General features: G+C 38.9%; 2 protein-coding genes across 3 annotated transcripts in view; one reads left to right on the forward strand and one right to left on the reverse strand.

The window, feature by feature from the left end:
* Positions 1-1160: 1160 nt before the first annotated feature.
* Positions 1161-14386, forward strand: ZNF518B (zinc finger protein 518B). Of its 2 annotated transcripts, XM_068404120.1 has the most exons (3): positions 1241-1436; positions 1754-1932; positions 8091-14386. In XM_068404120.1, the coding sequence occupies exon 3, from the start codon at positions 8301-8303 to the stop codon at positions 11547-11549; it is 3249 nt and encodes a 1082-aa protein (XP_068260221.1). In that variant the 5' UTR covers positions 1241-1436; positions 1754-1932; positions 8091-8300; the 3' UTR covers positions 11550-14386. The 2 variants fall into 2 exon arrangements, with proteins under 2 accessions (XP_068260222.1, XP_068260221.1); XM_068404121.1 differs by lacking the exon at positions 1754-1932 and having other exon boundaries at positions 1161-1275.
* An 893-nt stretch (positions 14387-15279) lies between these two features.
* CLNK (cytokine dependent hematopoietic cell linker) overlaps positions 15280-24797 on the reverse strand; it is a 41608-nt gene continuing 32090 nt past the window's right edge. The window contains exons 16-19 of the mRNA XM_068403125.1: positions 21871-22004; positions 21420-21497; positions 21134-21289; positions 15280-15423 (exon numbers count right to left, since the gene is read on the reverse strand). Of these exons, the coding sequence (XP_068259226.1) occupies positions 15280-15423; positions 21134-21289; positions 21420-21497; positions 21871-22004 (512 nt within the window). The remainder of the gene's footprint in view (positions 15424-21133; positions 21290-21419; positions 21498-21870; positions 22005-24797) is intronic.

Below are 24797 nucleotides of genomic sequence, written 5' to 3' on the forward strand. Positions count from 1 at the left end.
CATCTGGAAAGACTTTAGGCCCTATGCTAAATATCGTTTCCTTTTTAAGCAGAATGGTTAGATACTGCAGTGATGTTAAATGTACTTTGAGGGCAAGATGCTGGCAGTTAAAATCCTTTTTTCTCCCTTCAAATTTGACTAAGAATAGTTTATTTAAAGAAAAATTTGGATTTTATAGGAAGCATCTGAAAATAGGCAACTAGTATGTCATCGTGCTACTTAACTGAGCAATCCCCATGAAATGTAGGCCCATGCCATAAGCTAATAAAGCACAGCGGTATCAGGGGGACACAGTGAGATCAGCGGGAACAACAGCTTCTCCTTCGGCCGCTTCTCCTGTCAGAATCCTTGAGGGATGGCTAGCAGGCAGCAACCCGATGGCGCACCTCCTTATATACCCTTGCCTGCCATCTTGCAGCTGCAAAGGGTTTGGAGAACAAGTCTTATGAGGAGCGGCTGAGGGAACTGGGGTGGTTTAGCCTGGAGAAAAGGAGGCTCAGGGGAGACCTTATCGCTGTCTACAAGTACCTGAAAGGAAGTTGTAGCAAGGAGGGTGTCAGTCTCTTCTCCCAGGTAACAAGAGACAGGACGAGAGGAAACAGCCTCAAGTTGCGCCAGGGGAGGATTAGATTGGATATCAGGAAAAATTTCTTCACAGAAAGGGTTATCAAGCCAGTGGAACCGGCTGCCTAGGGAAGTGGTGGAGTCACCATCCCTGGAGGGATTTAAAAGACAAGTAGATGCAGTCCTTAGGGACATGGTTTAGGGATATTTTTTTAGTGGATGACTTGGCAGCGTCAGGTTAATGGCTGGACTCGATGATCTGAAAGGCCCTTTCCAACCAAGATGATTCTGTGATTCTGTGTGTGATTCTGTGATTCTGTTTCAACACCAGCCCAGCCTCTTCCCGCACGGCTCACACCGCGTTCCCCGCGCGGTGCTGGGTCCCACACGGGTGACAGGTCCCCAGGCGGGTGCGGGCTGCGCTCCCCGGGGCTCCTCGAGGTGTCTCCTCAGCGCCCAGGCCTTCCCCGCGGGGGCCCCGCCAGGCCGGGCCGGGCCGAGGTGCGCAGCGCGCCTGCGCGGCCGCGGCCGAGGCGCCTCGGTAGAGCTCTACACGGCGCCGCCGGCGGGAGCAGCGGTGCGGCGCTGGCCAATGGGGCGGTGCGGTGCTGCCGCGGCCGCTGAGGTCAGTTCCGTCGCTGCGGTGGGCTGTGCTGAGGCGGCGGCGGGGGTCCCGTCCTCGTCCTCGTCCTCGTCCTCGCCCTCGGTGGGGTAGGTACCTCAGGGCGGAGCGGGAGGGCTGTGGGCCGGGGAGGATGAGGATCGGCGCTGCGCTTCTTACGCGTCTGGAGACAAGGGGAGCGGTGGTGGTTGGCGGAGTGTGCCCCTGCGCGAGGCAGCCCCTTTTTTCTCCCCGTCCTCCTCCGAGCCAGGTAAGGCTCCCCGGCCCTCGGCCTGTGCCAGCCGGCGCAGCGCCGCGGCTGTCGGCTGCTCGCCGCTGCCCGGGCGGGGTGGGGGGACCCAGCGGCAAGCGCGGGCTGCGGGCCGCGCGGTGCTGCCCCCTGCCGGCCGGCGGCGGTACTGCGCGGCGGCGCGGGCGGAGACGCCTCTCCGGTGTTGGCGGCGGCGGGCGGAGGTCTGCGCGGCCTGCGGAGGGTCCGCCAGCCGCTCGGCCGCCTTCGCCCAGGCAGCGGCGGGGCTCGGCCTCCGGCGACGGGCCCGGAGCGAGGGAGGCCTCTGTTCCCCGCAGAGGCGGCAGCACTCCTTCGTGGATGGGCTGGATGCCCAGGAAGATGGGATCTGTGGTGGTGGCTGGCGGGTGCTGCAGTCTTGTGGACGCCATCAGGCTGCTTTAGACTCGACTGGGCTGTGAAGCCGTTGTCCAGGTTTCTCATCTTGGTTTTCTTCCTGAAGAAGAGAAGCTTTCGGGTTAGTAACTGTATTTACTGAGCAAAGTAAAACATCCTGTGTTTTTGTATGTAAATTTTGTCCTTTAGAGTATTTGGGCATGAGATTCTTTTAATCAAATCCGACATTAAATTTTGTTGCAAGAGAATCTATCATAAAAAAAGTATTACATTGGACACTTAAGATAATTTAGAGGTATAAAGTGACTTGGATTTCTTCGAAATAAATGATCCAGTGTTCTCACAGATGTAGCCTAAGTGTCCTGAAATATACCTTTAATAAAAAAAGTCTGTTTTAGCATTAAGATGACTAATGGTATTCCACAGGATTTTTCTAGCATTCTCTTCTGCATTGTTACTACAGTAAAAGGTTATAGTCAAGGCCCTTTTCTTGGAGATACATATGTATGTGGCTAGTTTTAGCAGGAATTAAATCTGTAGAAATGAATTTTAGCATCTACATGAATGTTTTGAGAACTGGACACGGAGGAATATGTACTTTTAATGGGACTCTCCCCGCTCCTCTCCCATTTTCTTCAGTGCCATACTTCCTTGCTTCATTGCTTACAGGCCTTAAAGCAAGATAATGCTGAATACTAGTAAGTGTGCTTTGGATATACAGAGAGATTTTTTAAAAGGGTTGTAAATTGTGTGAAATGCTGAACTGTGCAGCATGAATTTAAAAGTTGATCATACATGTAATGATAAACAGCTGTATAAACATCTCTGAGCACTCTTTAAAATACTACTTTTGATGTAGTAGTTATTTGAGAATGCGTTGCTTAGCTTATTGGAAGAAGATCACCAAGCAATTGAATGATATGTCAGAAACGTGTATCTTTCAGATACAAATAAAGCTAGGCCTCAGTCCTAGAGCCACAGAGAAGCAGACCTCCATTTCAGTAGAATACTGTATAGTACATATAGGTACCTGTCTTCATACAATGCCAATAACTGTCAATAAATTGGACATTTTTTCACCTATGCATTCAAAAAATAGTGATCTACTTTTAATCAGTATTTTGCATAACTTTATAATATAAGTAGTTAAAATTTTGAATGTAATTGATTTTTTCCTGTAGAGTGAAATAACTGTGTATTTTATAATAAAAGTAAGTTATAAAAACCTGATGCTTGGTCTTTGCTCTTCTTTATTCTCTGCACTGACATTCCTCATTCATTTTGATGGAAAAACTTCATGTGAGTTTCAGATACAAAAAGTGTTATGACTGTGTGATTAGCTGTTATTGTGAAAGAAAATGTATTTTTAAGAAGAAATAATTATAGAAAAAATTTCTTTGATGTATTTGAATCGTTTGTTTTAAATACAAAATCAGTTCTTTTAATTAGTACAATATGTTGTACTTGAGTGAAGCACTTCGGATCTCTCCCAGTCATTAGGCCTAAAATTAGTGACTGATAATTGGCGTCTGCGTAGCTGGGTCAGTAGAACAGTTAACTCTGCTTAACAGAGATAGTCAATTGGTGTTAAATGGGTAGTATATGGCATATATAAAATTGTAAAATACAGACAAGAAAATTTTAAGCTGACACAGGTCTAAGTTTTTCACAGAGGCTCAGATTTTACACACTGCATCTTCTTGATACAGTGATGCACAGTGTCTTCCAATTCTGTTTAAACTTCTTTCTCTTAGGAGATTACTTACGTGGGCTTTTCAATACCGAAGCAAGCCTTGATTGTTGGATGCAGGCTGTGAACTTAGCGTGAAATGTGTGCTTTGCTGAAGTAAGGTCTTATTTGATAATGTTTGATAAATGCATGCTGCTTGTCACACCCATTTCATTGATAGCAGCATATAATTTGAGATTAAAAAAGGAACTAAACCACTGGAAAATAAATATTTTTATTTGAAAGGACGAACGAAGTATTACTGTATGTGAAGTAAATGGAAATTTCAGGAGTCTAGAATAATGGGAAGACACTGGCAATTCCTGTCTGACAGTGGCCACGTCAGTGGTTTATAATGTGCTGCAGTGCAAAAAACCTTGTGCTGGATGAATTTGGCAGTCACGATGCAGAGGATGTTTCTTCCTAGTTTTCTTGGTTTTAATTGATCTTCGTTTTCTAACCTTTATGTACATGTTTGGAGTGCCTTTTGACTCCTGTGGATCTGTTGATTTCTTTGTGTTGAGCAGCAAGGTTCAGGATATATTAGTGTTGTGTGAAAGGCAGGAACATTTCCTTTTACTAAATGCCTGACTTTTTAATGTCCCTGAATTGCAGGTGTTTGGTAGAAGGAGTGAATGAGAAAGTTTGATTTGTCTTCCTTCTGTTGTCCTTTTTCCATGTACCTCTAAGTTTTTGCTTCCATTTTTTTTCAAAAGTAGGGCCTCTACGTTTTTTTTAATTTCTCCTAATTCAGGTACCTTATTGTATCTCAGAGTATTTCTAAAAACTTTTTCTGAATCTATTCCTGTAAAGACAGTGACTGGAATTTTAACATTCCTAGTGTCTCTTACTCCATTCTTCCATCTATCCTGTTCTTGTGTTTGCTGTTCAGACTACATGTACACTTAGAGGTCCTCCTTTAATGATATCTTTGGATTGGTCTGTGTGCTCTGCATTTGCTTGTAACTTGAAAAATCGAGTATGTATCTTTCAATTAAATCTTCTGAAGCATGTCTCTGCTAACCCTTTAAATACCAAAACAAATCTTCAGGGGAATTCCTTCCCGCCCCCCACTGGTATGGAGTGAATGGATACTGGATTACACCACCTCTCTGTACATTGATGATCTCATTTTTCCGAAGTAACCAGAAAAAGCAAATTATTTTTTTTAAATATAAGAATGAAATTACAGTGTACTTTTGGGCTTGTTTTATCCAAAATAATGATAAAGTGGACCTGTGTGCATCAAAACTTTTTTTATTAACTATTCAGTGTTCAAGAAAGATTGCTGAATAACCAGCTAGGGAGACAACAGTGATGTCACTTCAACATCAACTGATTATTCAGTTCTTTTTCACCTTGTACTGTGTCTGGCTGGCATGAAGTTAAATTTCTTCAAAGCAGCCTGTGTGGTGCTATGTTTTGAATCTGTGGCTAAAACAGTGTTGATAACACACCAGTGTTTTGCCTGTTGCTGAACAGCGTTTGCACAATGTCAAGGTTTTCTTTTTTCCCCCCCTCTCTGCCTCCGCTACAGTGAGTAGGCATGGGGTGGGCAAGAGACTGGGAGGACACACCGCTGGGACAGCTGACCAGAATTGGCCAGGGGCATAGTCCATACCATGTAATGTCATGTTCAGCAATGAAAACTGGAAGTAGAGGAAGAAGAAGGGGAGAGGGGGTTTGGCTTCCAAGGTGGCTGTTGCTCAGAGTCTGTCTGGGCATCAGCCTGCTTGTGGAAGGTGGTGAGTGATTTCCTTTGCATCACCTCCATGCCTCTTTCCTTCACCTATTAAACTGTCTTTGTCCTGACCCATAAGCTTTCTTGCTCTTTTTCTCCAGTTCACTCCCCTTCCTAATCAGGGAGGGATGGGGACCCTGCGAGCGGCTGTGTGGCTGCTTGGCTGCAGGCTGGGATCAACCCACCGCACATCACAGAATCACAGATACGAATCACAGAAATGAATGCATCTGAAATTCAGTCGCAGTAACTCCCAACAACGTTTGAAACGTGGATTCTAGCATCATGGTATTTGTCACAGGTCTGAACGAAAGCTTGGTTTTGAGGTTATATAACTATTTGTTTTCACTTTCACATATAAAGTTGTTTGAGTTAGGAAAGTTTAGAAGGATTACTAGCCTCTTCCTTGAATTACCTCTGTTAAATTTTTCTAGCATCCTCTTGGATGGAGCAGCCCAAATCTGTCTGGTAAATTGAAGCTTTCTTAAAATGTTTGACAGTTTTTCTTGTACTTTCTTGCTCTTGAAAGGTGGTGGATCCTTTTTCATGTTGTCCCGTAAGGAGAAGTTTACAGTGTTAAAAAAATATAAGAAAACTCTCCATGTTTTTAACACTTTTTTGTGGTCAAGGATGTTGATGGCATAGAGCGCTCTCTGCTTATCTTTTGAGCAGTTCATATGGAAGGCGGTTTCAGTATCAATGGATAGCTGTTAACAGCAAAAAAAAAGCAAATATTGATCTAACTTCACCCTTTCCTTTCAAATGCAATTTTAGTTCTTTCTTAAAGCTGTATAGAAATCTTCAAAGCATCTTTGGTCTGGATCTTGAGCTTATCAAGATCTCTTACTGTCTTTCTCCTGAAATAAAACAGTGGATCTCATGAACACAGGCCTACCATCACATCTGTGTATCATCAACAAGGTTCATCTTACATCTAAGAAGTGATATTAGCAGGGGAAGAATGGTCCATCTGAGACTACCAGAAACATTTCTTTTTCTTTCCTCTTTAGAATCTGGATAACAGAGGGCATAATGTTACCAACATTAGAATTGCTTAAAAAAATCTTCAGATCATGATACAGTAGTCATGTGTACTTTACTTCTTCCTGGGAGGCTGCCATTGATTTGTTTTTCACATCGGGGTATAGAGGTTTTTCACACAGGGATGTACAGCTGTCTGCATTGCAGTGAGATGACATTACTGTAGTCCTAAGAACTGCCTACTGAGGAGTTTTACAGGTGTGCAGCCATCCATCTGCTAAAGAGTGAAAAGCCCGTTATGTCATCCCTAAACAGTTTTCTAACTTCTTTTTAATGTTGTTTGAGGTTACATCAGTATACTTGCTCTTTGCAGAGCCCCATCTTTAGGGCAGCATTCCTATAGCAGTTAGGGCTATTGGCAGATGAAGCACAGGGAAATGCAAGAAGAACTTTCTGGATCAGATGCTTACTCCTGTCAGGCCATTGTGGAGATGTACCGTAGTGTAAAGTTTTCCTCATTCATGTAGGATTACTATAATAGGATGCTGCTTAGGTGATGTCAGTGCTGTGCTTTTGGAGCCCAAATCAAACCCTGCTATGTGTAGACAGACTTGGAGAGGAACTGGATTTCAGAAGCAGAACCCTTCTGTAGGATGTATTGATATCTAAAGGAATCTAGAAATAACCTCATGAAATAGGGGCTATACATGAATGCAGATCTGTGCAACAGTATGTCTGTAAGCAAGAATGTTTGAATAAGAAAGATGTTGAGTAGATTTTACTTGTTGCTGTTAGCTTTGGATTTTGTTTTGTTTTATGTATGTCTCAAAAGGCTAATTTAGTTGTTTATTTTCCAAATAACAGTGGTCTCATAGTCTTGGCAAAAGCTTAAAGGCCGAGATCTTGTTCATGTTAAGTATAGAAAAGAGACAGTAAGAGTGCTGAAACCTGTGGGGCCAAATATACTGCACAAGTTAATGTGGTGGTTTTACACTGATACTACTCCCTCTGCCTTCTGTTGCATTGTTTTATTTTGCTTGATTGACACATTCTGTATTATTAGGATGGAGTGAATTATTTATATGCTTGTCCACATACATAGAAGTGATTACACTGTGATATTAATAGAAGTGAAAGTAATTAATTTTGCAGCCGCAGATTGTTTTGACTTCATTACTTTGAGAACACGTGAAGTATAAATCACATCTTGTGTTCACACATCAGTGTTCAAGACTGTTTGGATCTCAAATATTGGCACTGATTAGAAAAGAACTTCCTTCTGTATTTCAGGAATTTCCATGCTAACTTAAAAATCCTTATATTTAAGAACAAACTCATAGTTGCATGTTTCTAGTAACCATTGTAGTCACTCTCCTTTTTCCTGCTGGGATTCACCAGTGAGTGGCACTTGCAGTGTTTCATAACATCTTTTCCAGAATTAAGGGCTGTATATGAACTGAAATCATGTTCTGCTGCTCATTTCTGTTACCAAGTGTCTTTCTTGTTAGACTTATAAATACATTTCTTAAATGTTAAATTTTTCATGACATGGAAGAAATAGCATGAACTCTTCAGGCTTTGATGCATAGCCGATAATTTTATGAGTTTATGAACTTTTTGAATAAGAGCAAACGTTAAAGGGTCATTTGATTGGGTATGTTTTGCTTAGAGTTAATGGTTGTATGTGCAGAATACAATCTGGTATATTAACAATAGCCTTGCACTCTGTAATTCAGCTGTAGTCCACTAATAGTTCAATTATTAGTTCATTGTATTTCAGTGATCAGTGAATCATAACTGACTTAATCTTCTGCTTTTTATTCTTTAGTGCTGCAAGTTGATTCAATAAAATTAAGAACATGGAATATAATATGGATGCAGTTGCTTGAGCACCGTTTCTTTCCAAGTGTGTATTCTGCAGATTGGTGGCCTGAATGATTGACTGATTGATAAGCAGCACACACAAAACTAACATCAAGAGAACATTGTCTGTTGCTGCTGTGTTTGACAAAGCTGGTGCAGAGTCACGTCTTCTGAAATGCAGTTGAAAAAAATGAAGGATTTTTTACCAAGATTATACCCTGGCCAAGTTAATGATAAAAATAATTCCTTAACTACATCCCCAAAGCAATCTTCTGAGGATAAAACAAATCTGCCAAAAGGGGGTGATGACCAAAACTGCTGTTACCAAGGGACTGAGGCTGAGAACAGTAAGTTGTCGCCGGTAAGCTGTGTAAAATGCAGAAGTGTTCAGAAGATTTCAATGCAAGATATAGAAAAGCATAAGAAGCTTGGATGGACTGAAGACAAAAAGTTCATCTGCAACAAGTGCAGTCATGTTACACCACCAGCTTTCCATTTTGTTCCTGAGGGTGCCGATGCTGTAGGCTATGAAAAACATGAAAAAAAATCCCCAAGTGAAACCCAGAAAACATTTAAAGTTAAAAACTTTCTACCAGGTAAATACTACTGTGATAAATGTAGATTTTCAACAAAGGATCCTTTACAGTATAAAAAGCACGTAGGACAACATGAACAAATTAAATTTATTTGTTCCCACTGTAGTTACGTATCCTACACCAAAGGAGAATTCCAGAGACATTTGGTGAAACACACTGGAACTTTTCCGTATCAATGTGAATACTGTGAATACGGTGCTGTTAGACATGACTATATAGTAAAACATACGAGAAGAGTACATGAAACACCCACAAAACGTCTGTCAAATACTATCATAAACCACAAGCAAAAGAAGCGGAGTCAAAGCACTTTATTTGAAAAGCAGAAATACAATAGAATTCCTTTTCAGAATGAACTTTCAAATTCATTTGCAAATTTGTCTTCGAATATAGTGTATGAGATTCCAGCTAAAGCAACTAAAACAGTCTGTTCATCTCATGATGTAGAATGTAGTGTAAACACAGCATCAATCCAGGATAAAATGATATTGAAGCCGTCTGAAATAATTGTGTGTGAAAATCAAAGTGTGGAAGTTGAGGTTTATTCTCCAAAAACGGAGCCTTTACAACCTGGGATGCCTTTAACAGTAATTGCACCATCTGAACTTGTAGTTCCTTCTAACTGTTTAGCTCAGATAGTAGAGATTAAAATAGTGAATGGAGCACAACAACTGGTTCTTAAACTAATTCCTATGAAAGAAGCAACTTACAAACCTGTGAACAGTGTCCAAGAGGAGCTTGAGAATCAAGGTATAGAACGATCTGCAGAAGGAAAAAACCCATCATCTGTGTCTCAAAACGAGTTACTAACCATGGAAGTGAATGTAGACAAATTATCCAGTGTTAGTAACCAGCTTAATTTGAATAGTACCTATGATAAGATTTCTGAACGTCTTTGTTTTTCTGATTCTCAACTCTCAGACTGTAACTCTGTACCTATACAGAGGGAAGATGCATCAAAATTATGCTTTCATTTGGTGAAGGGTATTGATGTCCATTCAGGTGTTATAGAACTTCGTTCTCCGTCTCTGGTGATGAATAATACTGAAAAAAACAGTGATCTTAACTCTTCAAGGTGGGAAGTAGATGGAAAAAATAACTTACATTATGACTTGTTTTGTTACGAAGAAAGTGTGGATATTCCTCCTCCAAAAAACGCTGTTATTTCTGAAGATAAAAGTTCCAAGAACATTTCAGTAGAGGCTGCTCGGGAGGGCAAAAATTATTCTGCAGTCCTTAAACAAAAGCATACGTTGCCTCTGAAGAGGGATGACAAAGAATGTAGGAGTCTGCCAGTCAGCTCTGCAGAAACACATTTAGCTAGTCAGGGTTTTGATAAAAAATCTGTTACGTCTTCTGAAGCAGAAAAAATCTTTCATGTCACTAAAACTCCACCTTGCAAGGACCTGACTTCTGGCTTTAGCAAAGTAAAGAGGGGTGAAACCATAATTCAAAAGAACAATCTTCTTCTGGAATCATTAGAACTACAGAAGATGGAAAATAAAGGCAACCCTTTTGAGGGACCTGTTATTTCATCTGTATTTTCTCTTAGCTCTGGGGCTGAAAACGTTCCAGAGGGTGTCAGATGGGATGACACAACATGCAATAAGAAGTCAGCAACATTGCTGTGTAGAAAGATTGCTCAGCTAATGTCCGCTGCTGAATCTAACATGAAATCTGTGCCTTTGAGATGTCAGGCTTCTAGCAAAAAGGTGATTTTCCCTCAAGAAAATTCAGCAAGCTGTGAGAGAGTTGTTCCTGCCACTGAAGTGGAACAGTCTGCATCTTTGCCTCAAGTGCATGGTGGAAACAGTGTGATTAGTAGTGAAGAACACAGTAAAGATCAGCTGCTTACATTTGCAAGAACATCTAAAAGCAGGGTGACTAAAAATTCCCACGTTGCTACTCCAGTATTTATCCCCAAAGGGACAATGCTGAGAGTGCTGAATGCTACTGGCAGCCAAAACTCTAACGGAATAGAAAACGGGACTGAAACATCAGCTACTTCTATGTATTGCAATGAAATGTTTCTGCCTCGCCCGGTTCCTGTCAGTGTTCCTGAGACACTTGGCAGTAATTTGCCATGTTTGCCTAATCAGAGTGAACTGAATGCTGAGTCCCTCAGCGTATCACTCAGGCAAAGACCAAAGCGAGAGGCAAGTGTTAAAAATAATAGAAAACAAACTGGTGCACCGTTTCAGAAAAGCAGTGATGTGAGTAAGCAAAGAAAACCCTATTCAAAAAGACAACTGCGTCCCAAAAATAAGGCGAAACAAGCAAGCCTCAGGGAACTTCCTAAGAGGAAAACAAGAACTCAGTCGGAAACCAGTTCAGGTTCTGACATGTCGTATCTGTGGACAGCGAGACGTCTTCGGCTTGTCCCTCTGAGAATGAATCAGTTGATAAAATGCCCTCGTCGTAACCAGCCAGTTGTGGTACTAAACCATCCTGACGTTGACTCGCCAGAGATAATTAATGTCATGAAGACTATCAACAAGTATAAAGGTCAAGTCCTGAAAGTAGTTCTATCAGAAAGGACAAGTAGTTGTCTTGGTGTCAAACGTTATCGAAAGCGTCTTACTCTTAAGAATGCTGAGACAGGAAACCAAGCAAAAAAACAGAGTATGCTAAAAATGAAACTAAAAAAGACCCATAAAAACAACTACCAGGTGGTGGAAACTTCACCAGCTGAAACACTTCAGTTTAAGTGTTGGTTTTGTGGAAGAGTATATATGGACCAAGAAGAATGGATAAGTCATGGACAGAGGCACTTGATAGAGGCGACCAAGGGTTGGGATGTTCTTTCTCTTCCAGCAAAAAAGCATTAATTGAGAGACCAGGGAGGGTTCCCTCTCTTATTTTTAATGAGTGCCACTAACTTGCTTGGAAAGTAAGATTGAAATAAGTGCTTTATTTTGCCAAAAGGTCTCTACTGTTAGCAAAGTGTGAGAGGAGAACAGAGTTCCAGAAGAAGCAGCTGAACAGAGAAGCTGAAAGTGAGGATTAAGCACTACTTTGCACTGTCATGTTTGAACTATGTATTTGACGTCAACTTCATCTGTCCCATCGGAGAAATTTGAAAAATATTTGCTATGCAAGCATCTTTCTAGTTACCATTCTCTGTGCTAGGATACTGTGCTGTAACTGGTGTGTACTAGGTCTGTATTGATTAAAATCTTAGACGATGAGATCTTTGTAAATTTAACAGGGTTTAGTTAGCTTTATTACAGCATGGTATTTCAGAGATTGAGCATATGTATACTGAAAAGCACCTTTGATCCTCTGTGGGCACCAAGTGTATATCATAGGTTTTAGTGGCAATTAAGCACCACACATAAAAAGTAAAACTTAAATGCAAGTACTCTGTTTCAGTGAAACAAAAACACTTCTGCTGACTTCAGAGGAGATACAAGGGTGTAAATGAAAAATCTGTAGGATGAGAGTGACTCCCTCTAGGTCAGATAGCACTAAAAAGTTTAATTTTGTTTAGTACTTAGTCTTTACGTAGCCTGTATTGTGTAGATGTGAGAAAGAGAGCAGAACACTGTCAGCTTTCTGTACCATCTTTGTTCTGAACAGGCAGAGCCAAAGATACCATCAGGCTTGGACTGATTGGAGAGAGAAGCTTTTCTCTATATGGTCTCAAGGCTGTTCTGAATCTAAGAAAAGAATAACCAGACATAAACCCTCTACCACCACATGTGTCTAGCCTGATAGAAACACGTTTGCAGAACTGGGCGTTAGGTTAGAACTCTAGTCAATGAGTTAATGCTTATTTACAGGGGGAACTTGCTGAAGATGATGACTTTTCAATGTGAAAAACCATGTTGCACAGCTTTTACATTGACAATGTTGAACCAGATTTTCAGTGCAATCTTTCATCCTTAATCTTAAGAATTTAGATGATGTTAGAAAATATTTTTTGTAGGCCTCAATTCATACAAGCATGTGCCTAGTTACATGTATACGTCTAATGTGTATCTGCTGACTTCAGTGCAGTGTAAACATTGCGGTGTTGCTTGAACACTTCCTAGATAAGGGCCAAATTTCAAGTTTTTAGTGAAGAAGAGGGATGGATGATACTGAAGTCTCGTGTTTCTGTACGTGAACAATAGATGTTAATGTAGAATGTGAACATGTAGACTGAGCTATATTGAAGCACATATTTATAATTCAAATAACTTCTTACATTTTTACAGATAAGGAAAATCAATACTGACTCTAATGCTGGACGTGTGTTCTATGTTTGAACTGGAACTATTTTTGAAAAACTTGTAGTTCCTGACTCTTTTCACTGTTGGTACATTTTTGTAAACAGTTTAAGCTGGGAATATTTTTTTTTATATACTCCAGCAGATTATACATTGTTTTGATAAAGTATGTATCATATCTGTATTGAAATGTAAATATTTTAAAACTACATCTGACTGAGGCTTATTTTCAAAACCAGTTAAAACATTGCTTTCCAATCATTTTGCAATACAGTGTTAAAATCCTTCAGGTAGTTGGTGCTTTAAGTCAGATCTTCTTCGTCATGTACACATGGAAAATTTTTGTATCATTTGGATCGGACTAACGTATTCCACAGAACAAACGTCCTTTTCTCTGTTTTATCAGTAGTAATGAGATGACAGTTCTCACTTTGTATTCAAATGGAATTATATTTTTTTAGATGGGTACACTAGAGGGTTTTTTTCGCTTCATATACTTTGATGCCAAACCTAACAGTACTATTTGCATTTTTGATTGTGAAAATAGCTTTCATTTTAAAATTCTGGCATATCACATATAATAAATATTGAAATCGCTAACGTAATAAAAACCATGGTTAAAATTCCTCCTTTGTTGTAACTCCTTCAATCCAGGTTACTGTTTGATTTTGTTTCTGTAGAAGCTACTAAATAAATAGTTTTGAATTTGCTTCGTAAAAGTTGTCACTGGCAAAATTAGAACATTCCTCATGAAAGCTGTGCTGGGGGGGTGGGGAAGTGTTGCTGCTCAACACTATAAACTTTAGGTGGTTTAAGAATATTAGTAATGCCTGTCTTTTGTAAGCAAGTTCACTGTTTTAGTAAACATCTGCAAAGCTCTGTGTGTCGCTGCCATAATCTGCTATCTAAATTGTTAAGCAGTGGGTTTTTTTATGGGTTTAGTTTAGAAAATACTTTTTTTTGTTTTAATATGAAAACCTTTTGTAAGTTAAATTGTATGGTGGCTATGAAACCCTTAAAGCAGATTACGTCATGCCTCTTTTCCTTTTTATGAGCTCTGCCAAGCTACTTAGCAGCTTCTGTTTTTTTATTTTTCATTCTTATGATTAGATAGTCATGTCAGAATAATTTCCTTCAAGTTTAACAGTCTCAGTGGTTTGAGAGAAATAATTATAATGAATGTCCTCTTGCATTTTGATGCAGCATTGGGAAATAAAAAGGTTGCAAGGAAATAACAACCAACCGCTAAATTTTTTTAGAGCTAGTTTGTGCCACTGCATACTACATCATAAATTGGGTTGGAATGTCATGTTTTGGGCTTGAATGTTTTTATTCTTGTTCCTATTCTGTAAGGATAAAGTAACTGAGGTTGCTTTCTTGATATGTTCCAGTTACCTAGTCAAATTTCTGAGTGTGCTTAGAAAGGAAGGTTACGAATGCTTTGCAGAAAAATACTGAAGTTTGTTTTTAATATTTATAATTAATTTAGTTAAGCCTTCTAAACCTCAAATGATATGAATAAATATTATCATATTTTTTGCTGGAAAAATATCACCTTCTCGTCTTCTTTCATACACACTGGAACACGTTTTCTTGCTGAGTTTGAAGCACATCTACTATTCCTACTGATGATTTTTATCTCTATATTTGCACATGGTATGAACTCAAAGGGACTGTTTGCATAATGGTCCTACTGTGTGTTTGAAGGCTCAGATATGGAATACAAGTATCTGCTACTTAAGCTAAAGAACAAGTGTTAGTTAAGTAATAGAATTTACATAATTAAAGCTAGGTTTATAATCTCTCCAATACCTATGAGCACCAGCTGACACTCACTGAATTCAGTGCACAGCTTGTTATTGTACAAATACATACACACACTGAAGTTAAACAGTGAATACTCAGATAAATAGCATTTCATGTCTATTTTTAAAAGCAAGAGTATTTTTTTAATATGACTGTAGTATGTTTTATTAGGTTTTGCTACTAACTGAGCTTTAGTGACATTTAGGTAAGTAAGACTGAGTTTGGTTTTCATCTTGTGTTAGAAGGTACAGTGCAAGATAAGCAAATTGCTCAATCATCGTCAAGATACCAGGAATCAGCCCCTCTTCGCACTTTTCTGTGAATTTATATAATGACACATACTTTACTTGTAATCTCAAAGTTAAAAACAAATTGCAAAAATCAGAAAATGTAGTAGATCTGTATTCTCAGTTTGAGAGAATTTTTTTTTTTAGTGGAGCATTTAGAATATTATGGGGAGCTCCTCTCTCAAAGGCTAATCTGATTTTTGACACATTTAAATAATTTTTCCATTTACATCTATACAAAGAAATAGATGACATTAAGGGAGAAAACATCTGTGCAGCTTGAATGGATATGTAAGGTAGCATTGTTCTCTCTGGATTCCTGATTTATCCTTTCCGTCAATCAGTGTGATGGGAACATATTTGTAGAAGTCAATGATCTCTGCCACAGAATTAAATTTCTAGGGGAAAAAGAAAAATTGTAATCAGTGACTGAAAACGAAATTGCTAGATGGTTTTATCTATAACTTTAAAAGACTTGCAAATGACAGCATTAGAAATAGGTAATATTTTGCATAGAATTATGATTATATTAGATTAGATGGAAGCAATCATAAAAGGAAAAGCACCAGATTTTAATCCTCTGGCTTCCTTTGTGTCTCTGTCTTGTGTAGGGGAGAGCAGCTGGCTGCTTAGGGCAAAAGGGGAGCATGTCTAAGCCTTGAGAATGCAGTATCTCTTGTAGAAGTTTGTGATGGTAGATGTGATGGCAGATTTTGAAAAGATGAAGTAACTATAAATCATTACTAACTTTACCCTGTCAAAGTTACACTTCATTAGCAGTACATGATACTTAACATGCAGGTGTCTTTGTACCTTCTTAAATGTACCTTTTATTTTCCCATTCAGTTTGCTGAGAAAGTTGCTATAAAATCCCTTTAAAGTATGGAACAAGAAGGATCTCAGCAGGGTTTTAGTCTTGTTCTCTGGTGTTCAAAAAAATGACATTCTCCAAGCCTGTTCCTAAAATGATAAAGGTGTGGTTCGAGATTCCTGAAATGATCAGACAGCAATGGAAGGCTATCCAAGGTATTTACCCTCATCTGTCCTGGTGGGAGTCTCTTAATCCTGCCATTCCAATGGTTAGCAGTCCTTCAGTTTAAATAGTTCTCTTCCCTGTGTGTAACTTCTAAGCTCTCGTCACACCACCAAGCTGTCATCGCAGCACGATTTCTCCTCTTGAGCTATTCTTTGGACTGATTGATATTAAATCACTAGAACTTGTACGCAGTAATGCAAGCTTACTGTGACATTAATGCTTATCCTGTATCTATGTTATATCACATTTACTGCAAGCATGGGCATTCGTTGTATATGTGGTGGTATCTCATGGTAGTCTCATCTCCACCTGATCCACACCTAGTTTATAACAAGAGAATCTGATTAAATCTATGATTTGATGAAACTGTTCCTGTATTATTTTAGGATGAAAATTATTTGATCTCAAAACCAGTGTGCTAATTTTTTAAAGTTTTGTTGTGATAATTTTTATTTATATACATTTGTTCCACTTTGCTGTTTTGTCTTTGCCTTACGTTCAAGGTCACTATTGCTACTAGAAATCTAGGCAAAACTGTGGTTTGTATTTTATGCCATACCAAAGTAATCCTAACTTTTTCTATTCTGAACTTACTCTTTATCAGCACCAGTTCTTTTCCTGTTTTCTAATGGTTTGTGTTGATTAGAAAGTTAAAAAGTCTAACTGTAATGGTTCATTTGCTTTGGAAATTTAACTTGGCTTCACTTGGCTAACGTCACATTATTCATCACTGTACCTTTAGGCTGTAGCTCTTTGGTAATGAGGGAAAAATGTCTCAGATGTTACTTAGATCTTTTTTCCTATTTTATTTCATCCTCTACTCTTGTTTAAGTTAGTCAGATTTAAAATATTAAGCATGAAGTTGACTTAGATATCATAGTGGTGAGCACTGATGGTCCAGAATTATATGTCCTCAGCTCTTTTAATGGAACCCTACACTTTGTTAGGTGTAAAGTGTAGGGTTCCATTTAAAGACACCTAAAGACATGAAGAAAATTCAATAGTTCAGATTTGTTCATTTCCCTTCACTGTCTGGAGAGACTAAAACTGACCTCTGCTGTCATAGGAATGTCCTGTCTGCTGGTCTCCTGACTGCTCTGGGGTGATACGAATAGGGTCTCAAGGTGTAGTTTTGAATTGCGTTGGGGTGGTGGTAGGACTCTGAATTACACGTCGCGCATCCTGAATGAGAACAGCTGTCCTTGAACTGTCATTTAAGCTGCAGACAAGACGTTTACCTTATAAACATCTCTCTCAGTTGAAAATATTAGCATCCCCTGACAGGTGTTCGCAGTGCCCATTTTCCTGGTGGTAACTTTTGACATAACGCTGTCAGTGGAAGACAGCGTGGAAGTGCTCCCTCATCTACTCTAAAGGGTCAGGCCAGCTTAATGGCTGATGAAGGTAGTTGGTGCTAATCCATTTGACTCACTTTGAAATGAACCAAGTTGAATTGATGTGACTTGTGTGAGCAATGGTTTGAAAATGAAAGGTAGCTGCAAATAGTGATGGGGAGTGATGAGGATGGAGAAAACATCTGTGGCCAGAACAGCGAGATCCAGAGATACACTTCAGGCCATACTCTAAGCTTCTGTGTAAAACAGGCACTAACATGAAGAGGAGCCTACTTCTGCCTTTGATTTTTAGTTATTGCATTGTGAGTTGAGCGTGATGCTGCAGACATGCTAAAAACATGTATTTTGTGTGTGACAGATTTGGTTTTGCAAAGGCGGTAAGAAAAATTTTTCGCCATGATCATCTTTAAATTTGAGCAGGGTTTCAATTTCTTTATCTTCAAAAGAACTGTATACATGAGAAGAAGCAGCATTACAGGTATCTCTGGATCTTTAATATTGAAAACTGACTGGAGCGGGGGAAGGCAACAGCCAAGTAAAGGGTTCTCAGCACAGCAGTTTTGAATGTAAATGCCTAAATTTCACCTATGTCCCATTTGGGGATCTGGTCTTTATAGCTTTATGCGATTTGGCCTTTAGTGAGCTCAGTATAATATGAGAAATATGTATGTATATGAGAACATCTGTGGCTAAATTGCTAGCAAAAGATACAGCTCTACTAACAATTAGTTTTTTTTTTTTCTCTGCTTGTATTTGTTGTCTTCCAGCTTGATACTATTTTAGCTGTATGGGACTTCAGTTATGTGCCGTTGATCACCACCACATTGACACAGAAGTAACAGTTTATTTAAAAAAACAGAAATATGATGATCAATGGTTTTTTCCCTCTTATGGCCTTAGAAGGATATATGAGAGCTAATGATGCACTCATGAAAGTTGAACTGAATACATTAAAAAACTTGTTAATCAAAAATCTTTTTTGATCATACAAAGAGTTAACACCTCGTAAACTGTATATGAAAAATCAAGAGTTGCAATCAGATTATGTGTAAGAAAAAACGAGTTTAATGGGTGGAAATAGACTAATCCAAAAGTGAAAACATGCTGCAGAAAATCAGTAAGATTAAACCTTTGAATAAAATGAACAACTGGGGAGAAATGTAATAGGTCTGCACCTGTTTGTTGTTGTTTAGGTTGCTTTCTCTTTAGCAGGTGAAGAGGGAATATTCAGCTAATCTAGATAAAGCAGCTGGTCTGTCTGCGTTGCATACTGCAAAATGTGGTGTAACTAAGGGTTTCCTTGTGGAGGGACAATGCAGAGCACTCTGGAAAGCATTTTAACAGGCATTGGAAAATTATAGACAGCAATTTTGCTGTAATTCAGAGTCTTACAAATTTTTCACCCTCTAGAGATAAGAACCTTAAGCGAGCTGCAGAAGTTGAAATGACAGTTTTCAGGAAAGAGCATTTTTGGGGAATCCTTTCAGACTGCTTCAGATGGAAGTAGCTCTGCTGAGCAAGTTTGGTGCCATTGATTGTTCATGATTGCACATGTGCTTTGTGCCCAGTCCAATGTTAATTTTATTTTCATGTCTGCTGCTGAGAATAATGCATAGAAGTGGGAGGCTGTCATTTGTGTGGCTCCCCGGTACTACGCATAACAAAACAATTCTGAAATTTTTCTGTTGTAGTTGATCTACGGGAGGATTTCTGAATTCAAGAGAAACAATACTCAAAAAAGAAGGCTTAAGGTAACATGTCATGATTACAGATTTGGCCTGGTAGAGCCAAGTCTTAGATATACTATAGGTTATTAACTAGATGTTTGAAATCCTTGTTCTGGAATATTCCAGAATAAGGAATACTTTTCAATTGGGCTGTTGTCAGTCCAGACCCAGTGTTTAAGATACATACTTTCTGTGCACGAGTGGGAACATACAACAAAGTCATATGTTTTGGTATTTCCTGAGATGGGAGGGATCATGTTCTCCTTCCTTTTAGTTCAATAAAAATTGTTCATGTATTGTTCAGGTAATTTTCTAGTTCCCTTAATTGTTAAATCTGTTAAAATGATGAAAATTTAGTTTTATGTCTTTAATGTAGTATGTGTACAGTACACTACAGAAGTGTACTGTACACATACTACATTAAAGACATAAAACAATATTCTGTAGTGTACCGTATTTCAGTTCCATTCTATTTTTTTAGTCAGTCATTGTTTCTAATCTGAGCCTTTTTTTATCCGGGCCATTACAGGAAGACTAAATAATGTAAGAACCATGGAAAACTAAACTTGCTTTCTCCTAAATCACACTAAAACTCCAGGAAATTTTCTGGGAGGTTCAGTTCAGAAATGCAGACAATGTTTTACAGAAGACTGATAGTTCACTACAGCAATGTCAGGATGATGGTACCTGCAGTACAGTTGTCGATTTGTTCTACCCTTCTGCTTCTCGAACCGTTTCAGTGTGCTTGAACAACGAAGGATTTTTTTTCCTTGTTACTAAACCAGTGTTCCTGAAGAGCAACTTGCCAGTAAACCTTGCCCCTCATCTCTGAAAGCTCATGAATCCTATACCATGTTTTCTAACAAGAATCCAAATGTAAATCTTGGACCTGCCAAATTTTTCAAGTTAGCTTGGGTCAGTTGTAATTTTGTTGTTGGTTTTTGTTTTTTTTTTAATCTATCTATAGAAAAGATAAGTTTTGAAAGTATTGACATGCATGAAAAGGACATAATTGAAGATTCAGCTACAGAGGCTTTGCTGCTTCACCTTGGATTTCTGTCTGTTGCTTGCATAGCTAATAACCCTCACAGTAGTTTGTTGCTTTGCTTTTTTTGCTGTGCAGCCGGTCCCTCCTTTATGCTGAATTTCATGCTCAGCTGAGCATTCTTTAAGTTTCTTTTAATTTTCTTGGTGAGTGTAACATCTTCATAGAGATGACTGTTGCCTGTTGCAGTTTTAACTTTTTTTTTCTTACGTGAAAGATGTGCAGGTACGGTATTTGTTATTTGCCTTATTTGTTATATGCCTTATTCCACATAGGCAGAATAAGGATTAAACTCTTATAATGAATATAATTGAATTTAATTATGTAAAAAAGCATTGCTAATGCAAAGGGATTTTCTAACTGAAATTTACCGTATCTGAAAGACTGATTGGTGGAGACCCACATGATTTAATTTCTTCTGAATATCCATGACAACTTTTGTCCTATTTCCTCATTTTTTTTAAAAGATATTGATTCCCCTTTTGCTATATGAGGGACAGACAATGAGAGACATTATGCAGCAATAACAGCAACAGGCCATGCTGTCAGATATGTGGCATTGTATACATTTAAAAATATATGTTTATATTATAACAAGTTAAAAAATATGCTAAAATAATGTGTATACTGGAAAGGGAGGACTTTTCTTTCCCCTTTACTTTGCAGGTGTTACTTAGAGTAGGTAAAAGTATTATAAGTAGTTAGGAAATTTTCACATCAGTTTAAATCTGAATTTGAGCATGGTATGTAAAATTCAGTTTTATATTGTGACCTTGAAGTTGCTTGAAACTTTGAGACATACTTGAAGTAAGAGTGTTGGAAAAGAAACTTTAATGAAACAGCGTTTGTTATGTGGGAGAGTTTGTAAATAATCTTTAGTATTAAGAACTTGTGAAGTGTGACATAAAAGCAATAGACTATAACATTAGATGGGATTTTACTTACGTCATCTCCTCTGAGCCCTGTTCCCAGTGCGTATTGTTGGCTCTCTTCCAGAAAACGTACTTTAATGTTGTATACTCTTCTTCCGTAATAGACAACCAAAACATATGGTTCAGTGTTTGATTTCTTTGAACAATCTCTAACCAAGAATGTCTCATCCTGTATGACACAGATTTAAATTATAGATTTTATGGTTAGTTCACAAAGGTTTTTTGTCCACAAAAAGCCATTTTTACAGACATTTTCTCCAAGAGTTTACACCCCAGGTTTTGAGGTAAATTGTACTTACAGTGTTTTCCTGTAACAGTGCCTTCTCTGCTTCATGGCGATCGTATTCTCCAATGTACCATTCATATTTGTTTAAATCCTTAGTTTTAAGATAGTATAATCAGTGTATAGAAATTAACCACAGCTGGCAGAAGCAAAAGCCAGTGAAAACAGATTATCTAATCTGCATTTAAAGCAAATCTAGCACAGTTTATAAAAGTAATTGTAATGCGTCTGTATCGAGAAGTGCTGTTAGGAAATCTGAATCAAATTAGACATGTAAATTCTTATCCGTGGTTTCAAGAGCTCACATTGGACTGTTTCCAGGGGTGTTGAATGCCCACAGCTTTCAGAGCATTTAACTTCTTAGGGAAATGTTTTCAGTAAACAGCAGTTCTTATGGTGTGTGTGTCCTATAGTGATAATCCTATTTTCTAAAAACCTGTCTCCTCATAAAGTGAAGCGTTCTTTACCTTTTCAGTGGGTTGAGTAAGAGATTGCATCTCCTGTTTTACAAGTGAATGTTTTGATTTGTTTTTGCGTGCTGTGTATGGTGTAGGAGATGGTGACCTCTTCACTGACAAATTCTCTACGTTTAACATGGACCCTGTAAAAGTAAATTCAGAAAGAAAGAAGTTGTATCTTTTCAACTGAAGTTACAGTTTCATTTTACCCTGTCGGTTTTGCTTAGTAAGTCTGAGAATAGCATTTACAGTTTAGAAATACAGTATTGTGATATTAACCTTTAAAACTTAGAGCTGTCAGTTATGAGTGGTGGTGTGCTAATGTAGCACCAGTGATTTCAGATTCATGCCCCAAGAGATTTAACACATTAGTTTCCTGATGTTTTTTAATTGACGTCACTCTGCCAGATTCTTGCACACATAAACATTGCAAAATATTAAAGATAAACTATTAATAAAATAGCAAATGCTAAATAAAATAATACATATGGGACAAGTGTAACGGTTCATTCTGTTCTACTTTCACCTTTTGAGCCCCTTGTATTTGTGTTGGATCAGAGCCGCTGTTACATTGGATCATATTAAAGCCCCTTGTTATCCCTTTGCCAGCTAGCATTGTTTCTACCAAGCTGTTGAAACCTTAAAGGATTCGGAGATCCTGCCATGCTGATGAATTTCAGTCTGCTCTGTGACTTGTTTCAATTAACAAATTTAGGACCAAGACGTGAGGTTGCCCTTGCATTAAGAAAAAGATGAGGGTGGTGGTCCCTGGCTGCGTGTTCCTGCTCCATGCTGCACTGCTGAGAAGGCAGCTGCCTGGGGGAGCTTAGATAGCTGAAAACCAGCCTCTCAAAGCATGTGTGATTCACCATCTGTAGATCTAGGGCTGCCATTTACTAGCTGGACCCAGCTCACCACGTCACTGGAGAGCTGTGTGAATTCAGGGGATGGGGCAGGAGCACCAAATGTGGGGTAATGCGGGGGGCTGGGGTTGAGTCCGATTAGGATGCAGCAGAAACAGCCTGAGAAAAGCAACGGCATGCTTTCAGTGTATAGGTCAAATGCAGTTTGCAGGTATACAACGTGGGGAAAAAATGGTTAATTGAAGATAAAAACCATCATATCCTGCTCTACAACAGAAGGCATTTTTGTTTGTTTCATGCAATGCTGGTGGGAGGAATGACCTAGTGTCTATTGTAAGAGTAAATGAGAAAAATGGGATTATCAATGGCTTCCATCGTTTCCTTTGGGTTACTGTCACAAGAGACAGTACTGTTTGCCAAAGTGGTGTTTCATTATGTTTTATCTATTGTTCATGCTTTATCTGTTTATTATTTTTCTGCCCATAGATAGCAAATGACAGAATATTAAAGAAATTTTACTTGGAAGACGTTCTTTTGCAGACGTATTATACTTTTCATTGTGTTTCACTGTTTCATGCATACATGTACCATGTTCTGGTTTATAACAGCATTACATTTATTTTTAAGCCAGTAAAGAATGTCCACTGATCTCAGCAGGCAAACAGCCATGAACTTCAGTAGGCAATCAGTCTGTTCAGAAATGAAATCACTCTTTGAAGGGTCTGGGACCAGACATCTACATTGTGTTTCTGCAATCAGTTTGAGTTGTCAAAATGCGAATATGTCACCATTCAGCTTACTGGATCCTGATTTTGGCATTTGGGTTCACATTGCATTTTTGGTGGCTAGCCCCAGATACTTTAAAAAGAGACCCCACAACTAGGACCATGTTTGTTTTGTGACCGGTGTTGTGTATGTTCTGTAGAATTTTTTTTATGGTATGTCATAAACTGTGGGACAAGAAGTGGAAAATTCTCTTGCAGTGCACGTGTCTGGCTGGGATGGAGTTAACAACAGCTCACTGAGAAATTAAAGAGGAATGTTTTAGATTTTTGAACAGAAAATAATTTGTTTTCAATAATAAAAGCTAAAAATATCAGAGAGAGAAATATATACTTAGATAGGATAAAAAAGGGTATTTGTGTAAATTTAATAACATCAATATTTCTTCTTTAAATATTTTTAATCCAAACATGGACTTGAAAGGAAATTGTAGGATAGCAGGGGGGTGTTTATTTGTTCTATCCCTGTTTCATGAGGGCAAGGAATTTACAGAGGGAAAACGAGATTGTGCCATCCCAGAGAGCCTGAACGACCAAGAGCAGTGGTAGGGATGGTAGGAAGTGTCTGAGGTGGAGATGGGCGTGGGGCACCTAGGAAAAAGACTGAGAGACTGCTGAGAACAGCAGGAAACAGGGACCTAGATGAGCTTTGTGGAATCTGTAAAGACAAATTTTTAATAGGTAATCAGAGGAGAGTATGTGGAATTGCACCCCCAGCACAAGGAGGATGTTAGTAACCAGAAGTGGCTCGGTGGAAGGCCACCACCAGAGTTGGTGAGCTGGAGCCTATGAAATAAAGTTGGAGGAGGTGGGCTTGTTTAGCCTGGCAATGACCAAAGTGAAGGTGAATCCTCCTTAATCTGAACAAATAATACAGTCTGTATGTTCTTCCTGGTGTTACTTGCTTTTACCATAAATCCACATTATGCAACTCATAGGTTCTTGGCACAGGTTAAGGGTTTTGATACAAAAGGGCATTTGCAGAGGCAGTTAAGGGAAAATATAAAAGTATAGTAAGTGTAGTCAAGGATGGTAGGAAGTTACCAGCATGGATGATTCCTATAGCTCCTTGGTTCCTAAAGCCCCTGGGTCTCCCAAGGTACGAATTCTCTTTTTAAGGAATGGAGATACAGCATGAGCTAACTTGGCTGGTGCATTTTAATGACATTCAAAAAACCAAAAAGACCAAGGTCATATTATTTATATGTACTCCATCTAAGGTATAGATACACCTCTTTATCCATGAATCTGTTTATGAAAGACAAATATATCAATTTCCTTTATAGCATCT

This window comes from Nyctibius grandis, chromosome 6 (genome assembly GCF_013368605.1).
Source record: "Nyctibius grandis isolate bNycGra1 chromosome 6, bNycGra1.pri, whole genome shotgun sequence".
Taxonomy (NCBI): Eukaryota; Metazoa; Chordata; class Aves; order Nyctibiiformes; family Nyctibiidae; genus Nyctibius; species Nyctibius grandis.